Source organism: Salvelinus fontinalis, chromosome 2 (genome assembly GCF_029448725.1).
Source record: "Salvelinus fontinalis isolate EN_2023a chromosome 2, ASM2944872v1, whole genome shotgun sequence".
Taxonomy (NCBI): Eukaryota; Metazoa; Chordata; class Actinopteri; order Salmoniformes; family Salmonidae; genus Salvelinus; species Salvelinus fontinalis.
Window position 1 is genome coordinate 99255694 of NC_074666.1, and position 18566 is coordinate 99274259.

General features: G+C 43.5%; 1 protein-coding gene across 1 annotated transcript in view; it reads right to left on the bottom strand.

Moving 5' to 3' along the window:
- The window catches only part of LOC129833053 (myosin-11-like), a 73756-nt gene that overhangs the window by 45016 nt on the left and 10174 nt on the right, over nucleotides 1-18566 (bottom strand). The window contains exons 7-16 of the mRNA XM_055897307.1: nucleotides 17619-17651; nucleotides 16984-17076; nucleotides 12245-12308; nucleotides 11871-11969; nucleotides 10952-11095; nucleotides 8865-8960; nucleotides 6564-6682; nucleotides 3633-3785; nucleotides 2536-2709; nucleotides 1667-1840 (exon numbers count right to left, since the gene is read on the bottom strand). Of these exons, the coding sequence (XP_055753282.1) occupies nucleotides 1667-1840; nucleotides 2536-2709; nucleotides 3633-3785; nucleotides 6564-6682; nucleotides 8865-8960; nucleotides 10952-11095; nucleotides 11871-11969; nucleotides 12245-12308; nucleotides 16984-17076; nucleotides 17619-17651 (1149 nt within the window). The remainder of the gene's footprint in view (nucleotides 1-1666; nucleotides 1841-2535; nucleotides 2710-3632; nucleotides 3786-6563; nucleotides 6683-8864; nucleotides 8961-10951; nucleotides 11096-11870; nucleotides 11970-12244; nucleotides 12309-16983; nucleotides 17077-17618; nucleotides 17652-18566) is intronic.

The following is an 18566-nucleotide window of genomic DNA, read 5'->3' on the forward strand; positions in this document are numbered from 1 at the left end:
ACAACACAACCACAACATAACCATAACACAACCACAATACAACCACAACATAACCACATCACAACGATGTTGTGGGGGGCCAGTCAGCTGGCCCCATTGTAGTCCACCTATAACACAACACAACCACAACACAACCACAACATAACCAGAATATAACCACAACATAACCACAACCACAATACAACCACAACACAACCATAACACAACCACAACATAACCACATCACAACCATAACACAACCATAACACAACCATGTTCTCCGTCAGTCAGTTGGCCCCGTTGTAGTCCACCTATAACACAACCACAACATAACCACAACCACAACACAACCATGTTCTCTGTCAGTCAGCTGGCCCCGTTGTAGTCCACCTATAACACAACCACAACTAAACCACAACACAACCACAACATAACCACAACCACAACACAACCATGTTCTCTGTCAGTCAGCTGGCCCCGTTGTAGTCCACCTATTAACACAACCACAACCATAACACAATATAACCACAACCATGTTCTCTGTCAGTCAGCTGGCCCCGTTGTAGTCCACCTATAACACAACCACAACCATAACACAATATAACCACAACCACAACATAACCACAACCACAACCACAACACTATGTTCTTCGTCAGCCAGCTAGCACCATTGTAGACCACCTACTGTATAACACAACCATAACACAACCACAACCATAACACAACCATGTTATTAATCAGCCAGGTGGCACCATTGTAGTCCACCTACATATAATCTCATCTCACCCTGCTGGCGTAGTGGAGAACTCTTCAGACAGAAACATATAATCTCATCTCACCCTGCCGGCGTAGTGGAGAACTCTTCAGACAGAATTATATAATCTCATCTCACCCTGCCGGCGTAGTGGAGAACTCTTCAGACAGAAATATATAATCTAATCTCACCCTGCCGGCGTGGTGGAGAACTCTTCAGACAGAAATATATAATCTAATCTCACCCTGCCGGCGTAGTGGAGAACTCTTCAGACAGAAATATATAATCTCATCTCACCCTGCCGGCGTAGTGGAGAACTCTTCAGACAGAAATATATAATCTAATCTCACCCTGCCGGCGTGGTGGAGAACTCTTCAGACAGAAATATATAATCTCATCTCACCCTGCCGGCGTAGTGGAGAACTCTTCAGACAGAAATATATAATCTAATCTCACCCTGCCGGCGTAGTGGAGAACTCTTCAGACAGAAATATATAATCTCATCTCACCCTGCCGGCGTGGTGGAGAACTCTTCAGACAGAAATATATAATCTAATCTCACCCTGCCGGCGTAGTGGAGAACTCTTCAGACAGAAATATATAATCTCATCTCACCCTGCCGGCGTAGTGGAGAACTCTTCAGACAGAAATATATAATCTCATCTCACCCTGCCGGCGTGGTGGAGAACTCTTCAGACAGAAATATATAATCTAATCTCACCCTGCCGGCGTAGTGGAGAACTCTTCAGACAGAAATATATAATCTCATCTCACCCTGCCGGCGTAGTGGAGAACTCTTCATACAGAAATATATAATCTAATCTCACCCTGCCGGCGTGGTGGAGAACTCTTCAGACAGAAATATATAATCTCATCTCACCCTGCCGGCGTAGTGGAGAACTCTTCAGACAGAAACATATAATCTCATCTCACCTTGCCGGCGTAGTGGAGAACAGAGAAGGCAGTCTTGTCTTTGAGTGATTTGGGTTTGGAGAACTTGCAGTGGGACGTGTGTGTGTTCATCAGCTTCTCAACGAAGGACAGGTCTGTGGCTTTAGGGAACCAGCACTCCTCATCCAACAGAGCCAAGATACCTGGAGGATTGTTCTAGAAGGGTGGGGGGAGGTGGGGGGGGGCAGCTTTAGGGAACCAGCACCCATCCGTGTGTGTATTGCTGTAGGTCCAATGTGTACAGTATGTGTGTGTCTCTGTGTGTGTGTGTGTGTGTGTGTGTGTGTGTGTGTGTGTGTGTGTGTGTGTGTGTTACCGGTCTCTCGATGAGCTCTATGCAGGGCTGCAGGTCCAGTGTGTATGTATGTGTGTGTGTGTGTGTGTGTGTGTGTGTGTGTGTGTGTGTGTGTGTTACCGGTCTCTCGATGAGCTCTATGCAGGGCTACAGGTCCAGTGTGTATGTGTGTGTCTCTGTGTGTGTGTGTGTGTTACCGGTCTCTCGATGAGCTCTATGCAGGGCTGCAGGTCCAGTGTGTATGTGTGTGTCTCTGTGTGTGTGTGTGTTACCGGTCTCTCGATGAGCTCTATGCAGGGCTGCAGGTCCAGTGTGTGTGTGTGTGTGTGTGTGTGTGTGTGTGTGTGTTACCGGTCTCTCGATGAGCTCTATGCAGGGCTGCAGGTCCAGTGTGTATGTGTGTTACCGGTCTCTCGATGAGCTCTATGCAGGGCTGCAGGTCCAGTGTGTATGTGTGTGTCTCTCTGTGTGTGTGTGTTACCGGTCTCTCGATGAGCTCTATGCAGGGCTGCAGGTCCAGTGTGTGTGTGTGTGTCTCTGTGTGTGTGTGTGTTACCGGTCTCTCGATGAGCTCTATGCAGGGCTGCAGGTCCAGGCCGAAGTCTATGAAGGCCCAGTCGATCCCCTCTCTCTTGTACTCCTCCTGCTCCAGGATGAACATGGTGTGGTTGAACAGCTGCTGCAGACGCTCGTTGGTGTAGTTGATGCACAGCTGCTCAAACGAGTTGTCCTGAGGAGAAGGTACATAGTGGTTTACACAGAGCTACAGTACCGTGGTAGTTCCTGAGGAGAAGGTACATAGTGGTTTACACAGAGCTACAGTACCGTGGTAGTTCCTGAGGAGAAGGTACATAGTGGTTTACACAGAGCTACAGTACCGTGGTAGTTCCTGAGGAGAAGGTACATAGTGGTTTACACAGAGATACAGTACCGTGGTAGTTCCTGAGGAGAAGGTACATAGTGGTTTACACAGAGCTACAGTACCGTGGTAGTTCCTGAGGAGAAGGTACATAGTGGTTTACACAGAGCTACAGTAATGTGGTAGTTCCTGAGGAGAAGGTACATAGTGATTTACACAGAGCTACAGTACCGTGGTAGTTCCTGAGGAGAAGGTACATAGTAGTTTACACAGAGCTACAGTACCGTGGTAGTTCCTGAGGAGAAGGTACATAGTGGTTTACACAGAGATACAGTAATGTGCTAGTTCCTGAGGAGGGGAGATGGGAGAGATGGAGGTGAACATAGAGGTAGTGCTCACATCATAGTCCTGTACATCAGGTCTGAATCCCAAATGACATCCTATTCCCTATTTAGTGCACTACTTTGACCAAGGCCTGTAGGGGGTGTTTTTAATGGTTGGATAACAGTAATCATAGTAGGAAATGTTCTGGGGGAAATGTCCCTTTTGGGAGGTAGATGTGGCTCCCAAATCGCTACGTCTACCCATTTTAAATGGTGTAAATGTCAGTCATTTAGCAGATGCTCGTATCCAGAGTGAATTACAGTAGTGGGTGCATCATTTTCTTCTACCGGTCCTCCATGGGAATCGAATCTACAACCTTGGCGTTGCAATGCGCCATGAGCTACCAACTGGCCCCACGGGACCCCTGCTGAATTCCTTTCTCTGTCAACTTAAAGACTCCTCAATCTCACCTCAAAGATTTCGAAGCCAGCGATGTCTAGGATCCCCAGGAATGATGCTCCTTTACGTTTGGCCTTATCCAGAGTCTTATTCACCCGAGCCAGGATCCACCTGAACAACCGCTCATACATGGCCTTCGCTAGGGCCTCGATGGCAAAGTCAGCCTGGGGGAGATGGAGAGGGAGGGGGAGATGGAGGGAGGAGGAGAGGGAGGGGGAGGGAGAGAGGGAGGGAGGGAGAGGGAGGGGGAGGGGGGCGAAGGAGAGGGAGAGGGGGAGAAGGAGAGAGAGAAGGAGAGGGAGAGGGAGGGGGAGAGGGAGAGGGAAGGAGGGGGAGAGGGAGACAGAGAGGGAGACGGAGAGAGAGATAGACAGGGAGTGTGTGAACCGTCATCTTGTCTGCCTCCATGTACAGCCCTGTCTCTGACTAAAGCTTCCTCTGGAGAAGGACTATGTACTATAACTACTTATGCTTCAGATACATTATATGTAGCCAGGTCTCTGTTGAAAATAAGATTCAACTTTTAACTGAACATGTGAGAGGAAGGTATTGTACAATTAAGTTGAATCTAGAATAGAATGGAGTAGAATACAATAGATTAGAGAATAATAAAATAGAGAAGAGTAGAATAGAGTTGAGTTGAATAGAATAGAGTTGAATAGAATAGAGTAGAATATAATAGATTTGAGTTGAGTAGAGTAGAGATAAAGAGTAGATTAGAATAGAGTAGATTAGAATTGTGTAGAGTTGAATAGAATAGAGTAGAATATAATAGATTAGAGTTGAATAGAGTAGAGTAAAATAGAGTAGATTAGAAGAGAGTAGAATTGAATAGTTGAATAGAACAGAGTAAAATAGTGTAGAACATAATAGAACAGAATAGAGTAGAGTTGAATAGAGTAGAATAGAGTAGTATTGAATAGAGTAGAATATAGTAGAGAAGAATAGAGTAGAACATAATAGAGTTGATTAAAGATAAGAAATTAGTTTAATATAATAGAGTAGATTAGAGTAGTGTATAGTTGAATAAAACAGAAGAGTAGAATATAACAGAATAAAGTAGAGTAGAATAGAGTACAATAGAATAGAGTAGAACATAATAGAATGGAGTCAAACAGAGTTGAATAGAGTATAGTTGAATAGAGTAGAGTTGAATAGAACAGAGTAGAGTTGAATAGGGTAGAGTTGAATGGAATAGAATCGGGTAGATTATAGTAGTTTAGAGTTCAATATAATAAAGTAAAATAGAATAGAGTAGAATACAGTAGAGTTGAATAGATTAGAGCATAATATAACATAAAGTAGAATATAATAAAGTAGAGTTGAATATAATAGAGTAAAATATAACAAAGTAGAACCGTGTAGAATATAATAAAGTAGAATTGAATATAATAGAGTAGAGCATAGTAGAATAGAGTAGAATATAATATAGTAGAATAGAGTAGAGTTTAATAGAATAAAGTAGAATAGAGTACAAGTATGAGTTGAACAGGGTATAATATAATAGAACAGAAAAGGGTAGAATAGAATGAAGTAGAATAGAACAGAATATAGTAGCATAGAATAGAGTAATACAATAGAATAGAGTGGAATACAGTAGAATACAGTAGAATACAGTAGAACACAGTAGAATAGAGTAAAAAGAGTAGAATATAATGAAGCAGAATAGAACAGAATATAGTAGCATAGCATAGAGTAATATAATAGAGTAGAATACAGTAGAACAGAGTAGAATAGAGCAGAATAGAATATAGTAAAGTAGAATTGAGTAGAGTAAAATAGAGTCGAGTTGAATGGAGTAGAAGAGGGTATTTTGTCTAGTGTAGAGTTGAATAGAACAGAATAGAGTAGAACAGAGTAGAATTGAACATAATAGAGTATAATAGAGTATAGTTGAATAGAATAGAGTAGAGTTTAATGGAATAGAGTACAATATAACAAAGTAGAACCGAGTAGAATATAATAAAGTAGAATTGAATATAATAGAGTAGAGCAGAGTAGAATAGAATATAGCAGAATAGAGATGAATAGAATAAAGTAACATATAACAAAGTAGAACCGAGTAGAATATAATAAAGTAGAATTGAATATAATAGAGTAGAGCAGAGTATAATAGAAGATAGTAGAATAGAGTAGAGATTAATAGAGTATAGTTGAATAGAATAGAGTAAAATATAACAAAGTAGAATAGAAGATAGTAGAATAGAAGATAGTAGAATAGAAGATAGTAGAATAGAAGATATTAGAATAGAAGACAGTAGAATAGAATAGAAGATAGTAGAATAGAAGATAGTAGAATAGAAGATAGTAGAATAGAGTAGAATAGAAGATAGTAGAATATAAAATAGTAGAATAGAAGATAGTAGAAGATAGTAGAATAGAAGATAGTAGAATAGAGTAGAATAGAAGATAGTAGAATAGAGTAGAATAGAAGATAGTAGAATATAAAATAGTAGAATAGAAGATAGTAGAATAGAAGATAGTAGAATAGAGTAGAATAGAAGATAGTAGAATAGAAGATAGTAGAATAGAGTAGAATAGAAGATAGTAGAATAGAAGAGAGTAGAATAGAGTAGAATAGAAGATAGTAGAATAGAAGATAGTAGAATGGAAGAGAGTAGAATAGAGTAGAATAGAAGATAGTAGAATATAAGATAGTAGAATAGAAGACAGTAGAATAGAGTAGAATATAAGATAGTGGAATGGAGTAGAATATAATAGAGTACAATAGAAAATAGTATAATAGAACAGAGTAGAATAAAACATAATAGAGTAGAATAGATAACAATAGAGTAGAGTACAATGGAAAATAGTATACCATAATAGAATAGAACATAGGAGTAGGATAGACTAGAATATAATATAATAGAGTAGAATAGATTAGAATAAAGTAGAGTGGACTAGAGTAGACTAGAGTAGAATATAGTAGAATAGAAGAGTACCTGTTCCTTGGTCTGAGCCTTCTGCACCACCTCTCTGCCCACCTTGATACGGGGGGTGAGGACGGAACGGGTGAAGTCTGTCACGTTGATACCCTGCAGGTGGCACACTTTCTGAGCCGCTGAAGAGAGAGAGAGAGAAGAGAGGGGGAGGAAGGGAGGCAAGAGAGAGAGAGGGGGGAGGGGGGAGGAAAAGAGAGAGAGAGGAGAAGAGAATAAAGGGAAAGAGAGAGAGAAAGATTAGTCGTACTGTATGTTACCTGTTGTCTTTCTTACCTGTGTTAGTGGTATGTTACCTGTTGTCGTTCTTACCTGTGTTAGTGGTATGTTACCTGTTATCTTTCTTACCTGTGTTAGTGGTATGTTACCTGTTGTCGTTCTTACCTGTGTTAGTGGTATGTTACCTGCTGTCTTTCTTACCTGTGTTAGTGGTATGTTACCTGTTGTCTTTCTTACCTGTGTTAGTGGTATGTTACCTGTTATCTTTCTTACCTGTGTTAGTGGTATGTTACCTGTTATCTTTCTTACCTGTGTTAGTGGTATGTTACCTGCTGTCTTTCTTACCTGTGTTAGTGGTATGTTACCTGCTGTCTTTCTTACCTGTGTTAGTGGTATGTTACCTGTTGTCTTTCTTACCTGTGTTAGTGGTATGTTACCTGCTGTCTTTCTTACCTGTGTTAGTGGTATGTTACCTGTTATCTTTCTTACCTGTGTTAGTGGTATGTTACCTGCTGTCTTTCTTACCTGTGTTAGTGGTATGTTACCTGTTATCTTTCTTACCTGTGTTAGTGGTATGTTACCTGCTGTCTTTCTTACCTGTGTTAGTGGTATGTTACCTGTTGTCTTTCTTACCTGTGTTAGTGGTATGTTACCTGCTGTCTTTCTTACCTGTGTTAGTGGTATCTTACCTGTTGTCTTTCTTACCTGTGTTAGTGGTATGTTACCTGCTGTCTTTCTTACCTGTGTTAGTGGTATGTTACCTGTTGTCTTTCTTACCTGTGTTAGTGGTATGTTACCTGCTGTCTTTCTTACCTGTGTTAGTGGTATGTTACCTGTTATCTTTCTTACCTGTGTTAGTGGTATGTTACCTGCTGTCTTTCTTACCTGTGTTAGTGGTATGTTACCTGTTATCTTTCTTACCTGTGTTAGTGGTATGTTACCTGCTGTCTTTCTTACCTGTGTTAGTGGTATGTTACCTGTTGTCTTTCTTACCTGTGTTAGTGGTATGTTACCTGCTGTCTTTCTTACCTGTGTTAGTGGTATCTTACCTGTTGTCTTTCTTACCTGTGTTAGTGGTATGTTACCTGCTGTCTTTCTTACCTGTGTTAGTGGTATGTTACCTGTTATCTTTCTTACCTGTGTTAGTGGTATGTTACCTGCTGTCTTTCTTACCTGTGTTAGTGGTATGTTACCTGCTGTCTTTCTTACCTGTGTTAGTGGTATGTTACCTGTTATCTTTCTTACCTGTGTTAGTGGTATGTTACCTGCTGTCTTTCTTACCTGTGTTAGTGGTATGTTACCTGTTATCTTTCTTACCTGTGTTAGTGGTATGTTACCTGTTGTCTTTCTTACCTGTGTTAGTGGTATGTTACCTGCTGTCTTTCTTACCTGTGTTAGTGGTATGTTACCTGTTATCTTTCTTACCTGTGTTAGTGGTATGTTACCTGCTGTCTTTCTTACCTGTGTTAGTGGTATATTACCTGCTGTCTTTCTTACCTGTGTTAGTGGTATGTTACCTGTTGTCGTTCTTACCTGTGTTAGTGGTATGTTACCTGTTGCCTTTCTTACCTGTGCTTTCCTCTCTGTGTTATCTGTGCTAAATGTAAACTGTATTTTCAAGCTTGTGTTACTGTGAACAAACTCTGTTGTTATCTGTGTTGCTCCTAACTGTGTGATGTCATGTCCCACCTGTGTTGCTCCTACCTGTGTGATGCCATGTCTCACCTGTGTGGTTACTACCTGTGTGATGTCATGTCTCACCTGTGTTGCTCCTACCTGTGTGATGTCATGTCACACCTGTTTTGCTCCTACCTGTGTGATTTCATGTCTCACCTGTGTGGTTACTACCTGTGTGATGTCATGTCACACCTGTGTTCTTACTACCCTTGTGATGTCATGTCTCACATGTGCTGCTCCTACCTGTGTGATGTCATGTCTCACATGTGTTGCTCCTACCTGTGTGATGTCATGTCTCACATGTGCTGCTACTACCTGTGTGATGTCATGTATCACCTGTGTTGCTCCTACCTGTGTGATGTCATGTCTCACATGTGCTGCTACTACCTGTGTGATGTCATGTATCACCTGTGTTGTCGGGCATGGTGGCCTGCTCATTGTTCCTCTCCTTGTTGAACTTAATGTTCCCCAGCTGGAGCACAGTGGAGACCACCTTCATCATGCCTAGAGTGAGGAGAGGAGCGAGGGATGAGAGGAGAGGTGGGAGGAGAGAGAGAGACAGACAGACATCACTGAGAGAGACAGCAGAAAGAGAGACAGCCCTACCCCTACCTATCCCCTCGTCCTCAAGAGAAATAGAGCGAGAGAGAGAATGACAGATGGACACAGAAAGACAAAGTGAGGTGGAGAAAGAGAATGATAGCCTAAAAGCCAGACAGCCCTCCTCTTCCCTCTAGTATCTATCCTCTGGTCCTCAGAGACAGCCCTCCACTTCCCTCTAGTATCTATCCCCTGGTCCTCAGAGACAGCCCTCCACTTCCCTCCAGTACCTGTCCTCTCATCCTCAGAGACAGCACTCCCCTTCCCTCCAGTACCTGTCTTCTCATCCTGAGAGACAGCACTCCCCTTCCCTCTAGTATCTATCCTCTGGTCCTCAGAGACAGCCTTCCCCTTCCCTCTAGTATCTATCCTCTCATCCTCAGAGACAGCCTTCCCCTTCCCTCCAGTACCTGTCCTCAGAGACAGCCCTCCCCTTCCCTCCAGTACCTGTCCTCTCATCCTCAGAGACAGCCCTCCCCTTCCCTCTAGTATCTATCCTCTCATCCTGAGAGACAGCCTTCCCCTTCCCTCCAGTACCTGTCCTCTCGTCCTCAGAGACAGCCTTCCCCTTCCCTCCACTACCTGTCCTCTCATCTTGAGAAACAGCACTCCCCTTCCCTCCACTACCTGTCCTCTCATCCTGAGAGACAGCCTTCCCCTTCCCTCCAGTACCTGTCCTCTCGTCCTCAGAGACAGCCCTCCCTTCCCTCCAGTACCTGTCCTCAGAGACAGCCCTCCCTTCCCTCCAGTACCTGTCCTCAGAGACAGCCCTCCCTCCCTTCCCTCCAGTACCTGTCCTCAGAGACAGCCCTCCCTTCCCTCCAGTACCTGTCCTCAGAGACAGCCCTCCCTTCCCTCCAGTACCTGTCCTCAGAGACAGCCCTCCACTCCCTCCAGTACCTGTCCTCAGAGACAGCCCTCCCTTCCCTCCAGTACCTGTCCTCAGAGACAGCCCTCCCTTCCCTCCAGTACCTGTCCTCAGAGACAGCCCTCCCTTCCCTCCAGTACCTGTCCTCAGAGACAGCCCCCCCTTCCCTCCAGTACCTGTCCTCAGAGACAGCCCTCCCCTCCCTCCAGTACCTGTCCTCTCGTCCTCAGAGACAGCCCTCCCTTCCCTCCAGTACCTGTCCTCAGAGACAGTCCTCCCTTCCCTCCAGTACCTGTTCTCAGAGACAGCCCTCCTCTTCCCTCTAGTATCTATCCTCTGGTCCTCAGAGACAGCCTTCCCCTTCCCTCCAGTACCTGTCCTCTCATCCTGAGAGACAGCACTCCCCTTCCCTCCAGTACCTGTCCTCTCATCCTCAGAGACAGCCCTCCCTTCCCTCCAGTACCTGTCCTCTCGTCCTCAGAGACAGCCCTCCCTTCCCTCCAGTACCTGTCCTCTCGTCCTCAGAGACAGCCCTCCCTTCCCTCCAGTACCTGTCCTCTCGTCCTCAGACACAGCCCTCCCTTCCCTCCAGTACCTGTCCTCAGAGACAGCCCTCCCCTCCCTCCAGTACCTGTCCTCAGAGACAGCCCTCCCCTCCCTCCAGTACCTGTCCTCTCGTCCTCAGAGACAGCCCTCCCTTCCCTCCAGTACCTGTCCTCAGAGACAGCCCTCCCTTCCCTCCAGTACCTGTCCTCAGAGACAGCCCTCCCTTCCCTCCAGTACCTGTCCTCAGAGACAGCCCTCCCTTCCCTCCAGTACCTGTCCTCAGAGACAGCCCTCCCCTCCCTCCAGTACCTGTCCTCTCGTCCTCAGAGACAGCCCTCCCCTCCCTCCAGTACCTGTCCTCTCGTCCTCAGAGACAGCCCTCCCCTCCCTCCAGTACCTGTCCTCTCATCCTCAGAGACAGCCCTCCCCTCCCTCCAGTACCTGTCCTCTCATCCTCAGAGAAACCCATGATCTCCAGTACCTGTCCTCTCGTCCTCAGAGAAACCCATGATCTCCATGGCCTCCAGTGTTTCTATGAACATCTGATCATCTTCCTGACCAGGCACCTCCACGTGACCCGCCACCAGGAACCGGTAGGCCCCGAAATCCTCCAGTAACAGCTCCTCTATACAGGGACAGACAGGAGAGGAGGAGCTGTATGGTTTATACACTATGTAATTAAACAATAAGGCCTGAGGAGGTGTGGCATATGGCCAATATACCACGGCTAAGGGTTGTTCTTAGGCACAACGCAACATGGAGTGCCTGGACACAGCTCTTAGCCGTGGTATATTGGCCATATATCACAAACCTCCGAGGTGCCTTATTACTATTATAAACTGGTTACCAATGTAATTACATGTTTTGTCATACCCGTGGTATACAGTTTGATATTCCATGACTGTCAGCCAATCAGCATTCAGGGCTCGAACCACCCAGTTTATAATATTTATTATATTATTATAAACCGGGTAGTTTGTGTCCTGGATGCTGATTGGCTAAAAGCTATGGTATATCAGACGTTACAAAATGGGTGGGTCGAGCCATGAATGCTGATTGGCTGACAGCCGTGGTATATCAGACCGTATACCACAGGTATGACAAAACATTTATTTTTTTGATGTTCTTAATGTTTTGTACGCTCAGTGTTTACTGCTCCCAGTAAACGAAACACACTGAAACCCCCCTGCAACAGCTTCTCTATATAGAGACAGAAACAGAAAGTAGTTTCAGACCTGTCCTTTAAATGAGCATAACTATCTAGGACAGTGGTGGGCCCGACCCAGAATCTTTGAAACCCTGATGTGGCCCTCGAGACAAAATTATTGCCGACCCCTGATTTAGGAGAAACGACCAATCCTGGCCTGTCCATCCGTCATTCCATCCGTCAATCTCCTCACCCTTTAGTTGGTCCTTGGCGCCGGCCACCATGTAGTAAAAGATATGGAAGGCTCTCTCTATCTTGGCTTGGCGGATACAGCGAGACTTCTCCAGCAGGTCTGGTGGACAGCGGAGGGTTAAAGACAAAACACCTCTGTGGTGCAGGAACAAGACACCTCCTTTTACGTTGGACCAGTTTCCCCCCGACACACATGAAATATTAATATACAATGAACAGGCTTTTTAGTCCAGGACTAGGTTTAATCTGTGTCTGGGGAACTGTCCCTTTTATCTCCCAAATCTCTAAAAAGATGAATTTGATAAACACTACAATACATCTCTATGAGGAGCCCAAAGTCTGTATATTTATAGAAAGTATATTTCATGAGGATACAGGTATCGATGTTGGCTCCAACCAGGAATCCGGTCACGTCAAAGTTGAGCTTAATAAACTTGCCCTGTGAGGAGAGATATGTAGGAGACTGTATATGTGAGGAGAGATACGTAGGATACTGTATATGTAGGATACTGTATATGTAGGATACTGTATATGTGAGGAGAGATACGTAGGATACTGTATATGTAGGATACTGTATATGTAGGATACTGTATATGTGAGGAGAGATACGTAGGATACTGTATATGTGAGGAGAGATATGTAGGATACTGTATATGTAGGATACTGTATATGTAGGATACTGTATATGTAGGATACTGTATATGTAGGATACTGTATATGTGAGTAGGGATATGTAGGATACTGTATATGTAGGATACTGTATACGTGAGTAGGGATATGTAGGATACTGTATATGTAGGATACTGTATATGTAGGATACTGTATATGTGAGTAGGGATATGTAGGATACTGTATACGTGAGGAGAGATATGTAGGATACTGTATATGTAGGATACTGTATACGTGAGGAGAGAGATGTAGGATACTGTATATGTGATGAGACATATGTAGGATACTGTATATGTAGGATACTGTATATGTGAGGAGAGATATGTAGGATACTGTATATGTGATGAGAGATATGTAGGATACTGTATATGTAGGATACTGTATATGTAGGATACTGTATATGTAGGATACTGTATATGTAGGATACTGTATACGTGAGGAGAGATATGTAGGATACTGTATATGTGAGGAGAGATATGTAGGATACTGTATATGTAGGATACTGTATATGTAGGATACTGTATATGTGAGGAGAGATATGTAGGATACTGTATATGTAGGATACTGTATATGTAGGATACTGTATACGTGAGGAGAGATATGTAGGATACTGTATATGTAGGATACTGTATATGTGATGAGAGATATGTAGGATACTGTATATGTAGGATACTGTATATGTAGGATACTGTATATGTGAGGAGAGATATGTAGGATACTGTATATGTAGGATACTGTATATGTAGGATACTGTATACGTGAGGAGAGATATGTAGGATACTGTATATGTAGGATACTGTATATGTAGGATACTGTATACGTGAGGAGAGAGATGTAGGATACTGTATACGTGAGGAGAGATATGTAGGATACTGTATATGTAGGATACTGTATATGTGAGGAGAGATATGTAGGATACTGTATATGTAGGATACTGTATATGTGAGTAGAGATATGTAGGATACTGTATATGTAGGATACTGTATATGTGAGCTCTGAGCTCTTGATAGATGTCATGATATCACTGGAATAACAGTCTGTACTCTAGTAACAAGGAATAACAGTCTGTACTCTAGTAACAAGGAATAACAGTCTGTACTCTAGTAACAAGGAATAACAGTCTGTACTCTAGTAACAAGGAATAACAGTCTGTACTCTAGTAACAAGGAATAACAGTCTGTACTCTAGTAACAAGGAATAACAGTCTGTACTCTAGTAACAAGGAATAACAGTCTGCACTCTAGTAACAAGGAATAACAGTCTGTACTCTAGTAACAAGGAATAGCAGTCTGTACTCTAGTAACAAGGAATAGCAGTCTGTACTCTAGTAACAAGGAATAGCAGTCTGTACTCTAGTAACAAGGACTAACAGTCTGTACTCTAGTAACAAGGAATAGCAGTCTGTACTCTAGTAACAAGGAATAGCAGTCTGTACTCTAGTAACAAGGAATAGCAGTCTGTACTCTAGTAACAAGGGACTGGTGCCAGGAGATTTTCCTGACTACGTAATCAGACCGGGAAAGACTCTGGGTCCTAGTTAAAAGCTTTAATCAAGTTAGTAGTAATGTGGAGAGAGCGAAGGAATGAATGAATGAATTTAATTTGACATTTTTTAAATTAATATAGTTTTGTTTGAAAAGTGTGTGTAACAGTGTCTGAGCGTGTGTAACAGTGTCTGAGCGTGTGTAACAGTGTCTGAGCGTGTGTAACAGTGTCTGAGCGTGTGTAACAGTGTCTGAGCGTGTGTAAACAGTGTCTGAGCGTGTGTAAACAGTGTCTGAGCGTGTGTAAACAGTGTCTGAGCGTGTGTAACAGTGTCTGAGCGCGTGTAACAGTGTCTGAGCGTGTGTAACAGTGTCTGAGTGTGTAACAGTGTCTGAGCGTGTGTAAACAGTGTCTGAGCGTGTGTAAACAGTGTCTGAGCGTGTGTAAACAGTGTCTGAGCGTGTGTAAACAGTGTCTGAGCGTGTGTAACAGTGTCTGAGAGTGTGTAACAGTGTCTGAGAGTGTGTAACAGTGTCTGAGCGTGTGTAACAGTGTCTGAGAGTGTGTAACAGTGTCTGAGAGTGTGTAACAGTGTCTGAGAGTGTGTAACAGTGTCTGAGTGTGTGTAACAGTGTCTGAGTGTGTGTAACAGTGTCTGAGTGTGTGTAACATGGTCTGAGTGTGTGTAACAGTGTCTGAGCGTGTGTAACAGTGTCTGAGCGTGTGTAAACAGTGTCTGAGTGTGTGTAACAGTGTCTGAGCGTGTGTAAACAGTGTCTGAGCGTGTGTAAACAGTGTCTGAGCGTGTGTAACAGTGTCTGAGCGTGTGTAAACAGTGTCTGAGCGTGTGTAAACAGTGTCTGAGTGTGTAAACAGTGTCTGAGTGTGTAAACAGTGTCTGAGCGTGTGTAAACAGTGTCTGAGCGTATGTAACAGTGTCTGAGTGTGTAACAGTGTCTGAGTGTGTGTAACAGTGTCTGAGTGTGTAACAGTGTCTGAGTGTGTAAACAGTGTCTGAGTGTGTAAACAGTGTCTGAGTGTGTAAACAGTGTCTGAGTGTGTAACAGTGTCTGAGTGTGTAACAGTGTCTGAGTGTGTAACAGTGTCTGAGTGTGTAAACAGTGTCTGAGTGTGTAAACAGTGTCTGAGTGTGTAACAGTGTCTGAGTGTGTAACAGTGTCTGAGTGTGTAACAGTGTCTGAGTGTGTAACAGTGTCTGAGTGTGTGTAACAGTGTCTGAGTGTGTGTAACAGTGTCTGAGCGTGTGTAACAGTGTCTGAGCGCGTGTAACAGTGTCTGAGCGCGTGTAACAGTGTCTGAGCGCGTGTAACAGTGTCTGAGCGCGTGTAACAGTGTCTGAGCGTGTGTAAACAGTGTCTGAGCGTGTGTAAACAGTGCCTGAGCGTGTGTAAACAGTGCCTGAGCGTGTGTAAACAGTGCCTGAGCGTGTGTAAACAGTGCCTGAGCGTGTGTAAACAGTGCCTGAGCGTGTGTAAACAGTGTCTGAGCGTGTGTAAACAGTGTCTGAGCGTGTGTAAACAGTGTCTGAGCGTGTGTAAACAGTGTCTGAGCGTATGTAACAGTGTCTGAGTGTGTAACAGTGTCTGAGTGTGTAACAGTGTCTGAGTGTGTAACAGTGTCTGAGTGTGTGTAACAGTGTCTGAGTGTGTAAACAGTGTCTGAGTGTGTAACAGTGTCTGAGTGTGTAACAGTGTCTGAGTGTGTAACAGTGTCTGAGTGTGTGTAACAGTGTCTGAGTGTGTGTAACAGTGTCTGAGTGTGTAACAGTGTCTGAGTGTGTAACAGTGTCTGAGTGTGTAAACAGTGTCTGAGTGTGTAACAGTGTCTGAGTGTGTAACAGTGTCTGAGCGTGTGTAACAGTGTCTGAGCGCGTGTAACAGTGTCTGAGCGCGTGTAACAGTGTCTGAGCGCGTGTAACAGTGTCTGAGCGCGTGTAACAGTGTCTGAGCGTGTGTAACAGTGTCTGAGCGCGTGTGTAACAGTGTCTGAGCGTGTGTGTAACAGTGTCTGAGCGTGTGTGTAACAGTGTCTGAGCGTGTGTAACAGTGTCTGAGCGTGTGTAACAGTGTCTGAGTGTGTGTGTAACAGTGTCTGAGTGTGTGTGTAACAGTGTCTGAGCGTGTGTGTAACAGTGTCTGAGCGTGTGTAACAGTGTCTGAGCGTGTGTAACAGTGTCTGAGCGTGTGTAACAGTGTCTGAGCGTGTGTAACAGTGTCTGAGTGTGTAAACAGTGTCTGAGTGTGTAAACAGTGTCTGAGTGTGTAAACAGTGTCTGAGTGTGTGTGTAACAGTGTCTGAGTGTGTGTGTAACAGTGTCTGAGTGTGTGTGTAACAGTGTCTGAGTGTGTAACAGTGTCTGAGTGTGTGTAAACAGTGTCTGAGTGTGTGTGTGTGTAACAGTGTCTGAGTGTGTGTGTAACAGTGTCTGAGTGTGTGTGTAACAGTGTCTGAGTGTGTAACAGTGTCTGAGTGTGTAACAGTGTCTGAGTGTGTAACAGTGTCTGAGTGTGTGTGTAACAGTGTCTGAGTGTGTGTGTAACAGTGTCGGAGCGTGTGTAACAGTGTCTGAGTGTGTGTAACAGTGTCTGAGTGTGTGTGTAACAGTGTCTGAGTGTGTGTAAACAGTGTCTGAGTGTGTGTAAACAGTGTCTGAGTGTGTGTGTGTGTGTAACAGTGTCTGAGTGTGTGTGTAACAGTGTCTGAGTGTGTGTGTAACAGTGTCTGAGCGTGTGTAACAGTGTCTGAGTGTGTGTAACAGTGTCTGAGCGTGTGTAACAGTGTCTGAGTGTGTGTAACAGTGTCTGAGTGTGTGTGTGTAAACAGTGTCTGAGTGTGTCTAAACAGTGTCTGAGTGTGTGTGTAACAGTGTCTGAGTGTGTGTAACAGTGTCTGAGTGTGTGTAACAGTGTCTGAGTGTGTGTAAACCGTGAGTTAATTACGAATCGTGAGGAGTTGTCGTTCTTGATGGTCTTGGCGTTCCCGAAGGCTTCCAGGATGGGGTTAGCCTGCAGCAGCTGCTTCTCTAGCTCCCCCTGGAGGACAAACGGGTGAAAGGAGGAAAAACAATCACATATCTGTGACGTCACAATTATTATTCCACTTCATGCATATTACCAAAGAATGATGTCACACAACAAAAACAACACAAGTTACGTTACACTGTACAACAACAAAGAAATGGACAACTGAGACACACTACAAAGCAGTGCAACAGACACAGAGCAAAACACAGTCAGTGAGATGTAGCATAGCAACCACTCAGAGAGATTAGTGAAAAGATTATTATGGGGTGACTTTGATGTTTCACACACGATTTTAAATGTCACACAGGCCACTACTTTGTAATACACAGAGAGGTCCATCAACAGTTAATAGTGTTCACATGCTATAGGACAGGAGAGATCGATCATATCGGTTAATCAAATGTAGGTGTGACACGCTAGCTAGCATGCAGCTATGAACTCCCAAATGGCACCCTATTACATATGCAGTGCACTTCTTTTACCAGACCTCTATAGGCGGTGGTCAAAAGTAGTGCACTAAATAGGGAATAGGGTGCTACTCTCATACTCACATAGGCCAGAGACCCAGGCTTCTCTGGCTTCTCCTACAGAGGAGGCAGAGGATGATGTGAGCATTATAACCTATTATGATGTATTATAACCTGGCATAACGTATTATTATGCATTATAACCTGGTATAATGTATCATAATGCATTATTACCTGGCATAACGTATTATAATGAATTATAACCTGGCATAACGTATTATAACCTGGCATAATGTTTTATAACCGGGCATAACTTGTTATAACGTATTATAATCTGGCATAACCTGGCATAACGTTTTATAACCTGGCATAACGTATGATAACCTGGCATAACCTGTTATAACGTATCATAGCCTGGCATAACGTATCATAACGTGGCATAACGTATCATAACCTGGCATAACATATTATAACCTGGCATAACGTATCATAACCTGGCATAACCTGGCTTAACGTATTATAACCTGGCTTAACGTATCATAACCTGGCATAACGTATTATAACCTGGCATAATGTATCATAACCTGGCATAACATATTATAACCTGGCATAACCTGGCATAACGTATCATAAACTGGCATAACGTATTATAACCTGCCATAATGTATTATAACCTGGCATAACGTATCATAACCTGGCATAACGTATGATAACCTGGCATAACGTATCATAACCTGGCATAACGTATTATAACCTGGCATAATGTATTATAACCTGGCATAACGTATCAAAACCTGGCATAACCTGGCATACCGTATTATAACCTGGTATAACGTATCATAACCTGGCATAACGTATCATAACCTGGCATAACGTATTATAACCTGGCATAACGTATTATAACCTGGCATAACGTATTATAACCTGGCATAACGTATCATAACCTGGCATATTCTGGCATAACGTATCATAACCTGGCATAACGTATGATAACCTGGCATAACGTATCATAACCTGGCATAACGTATCATA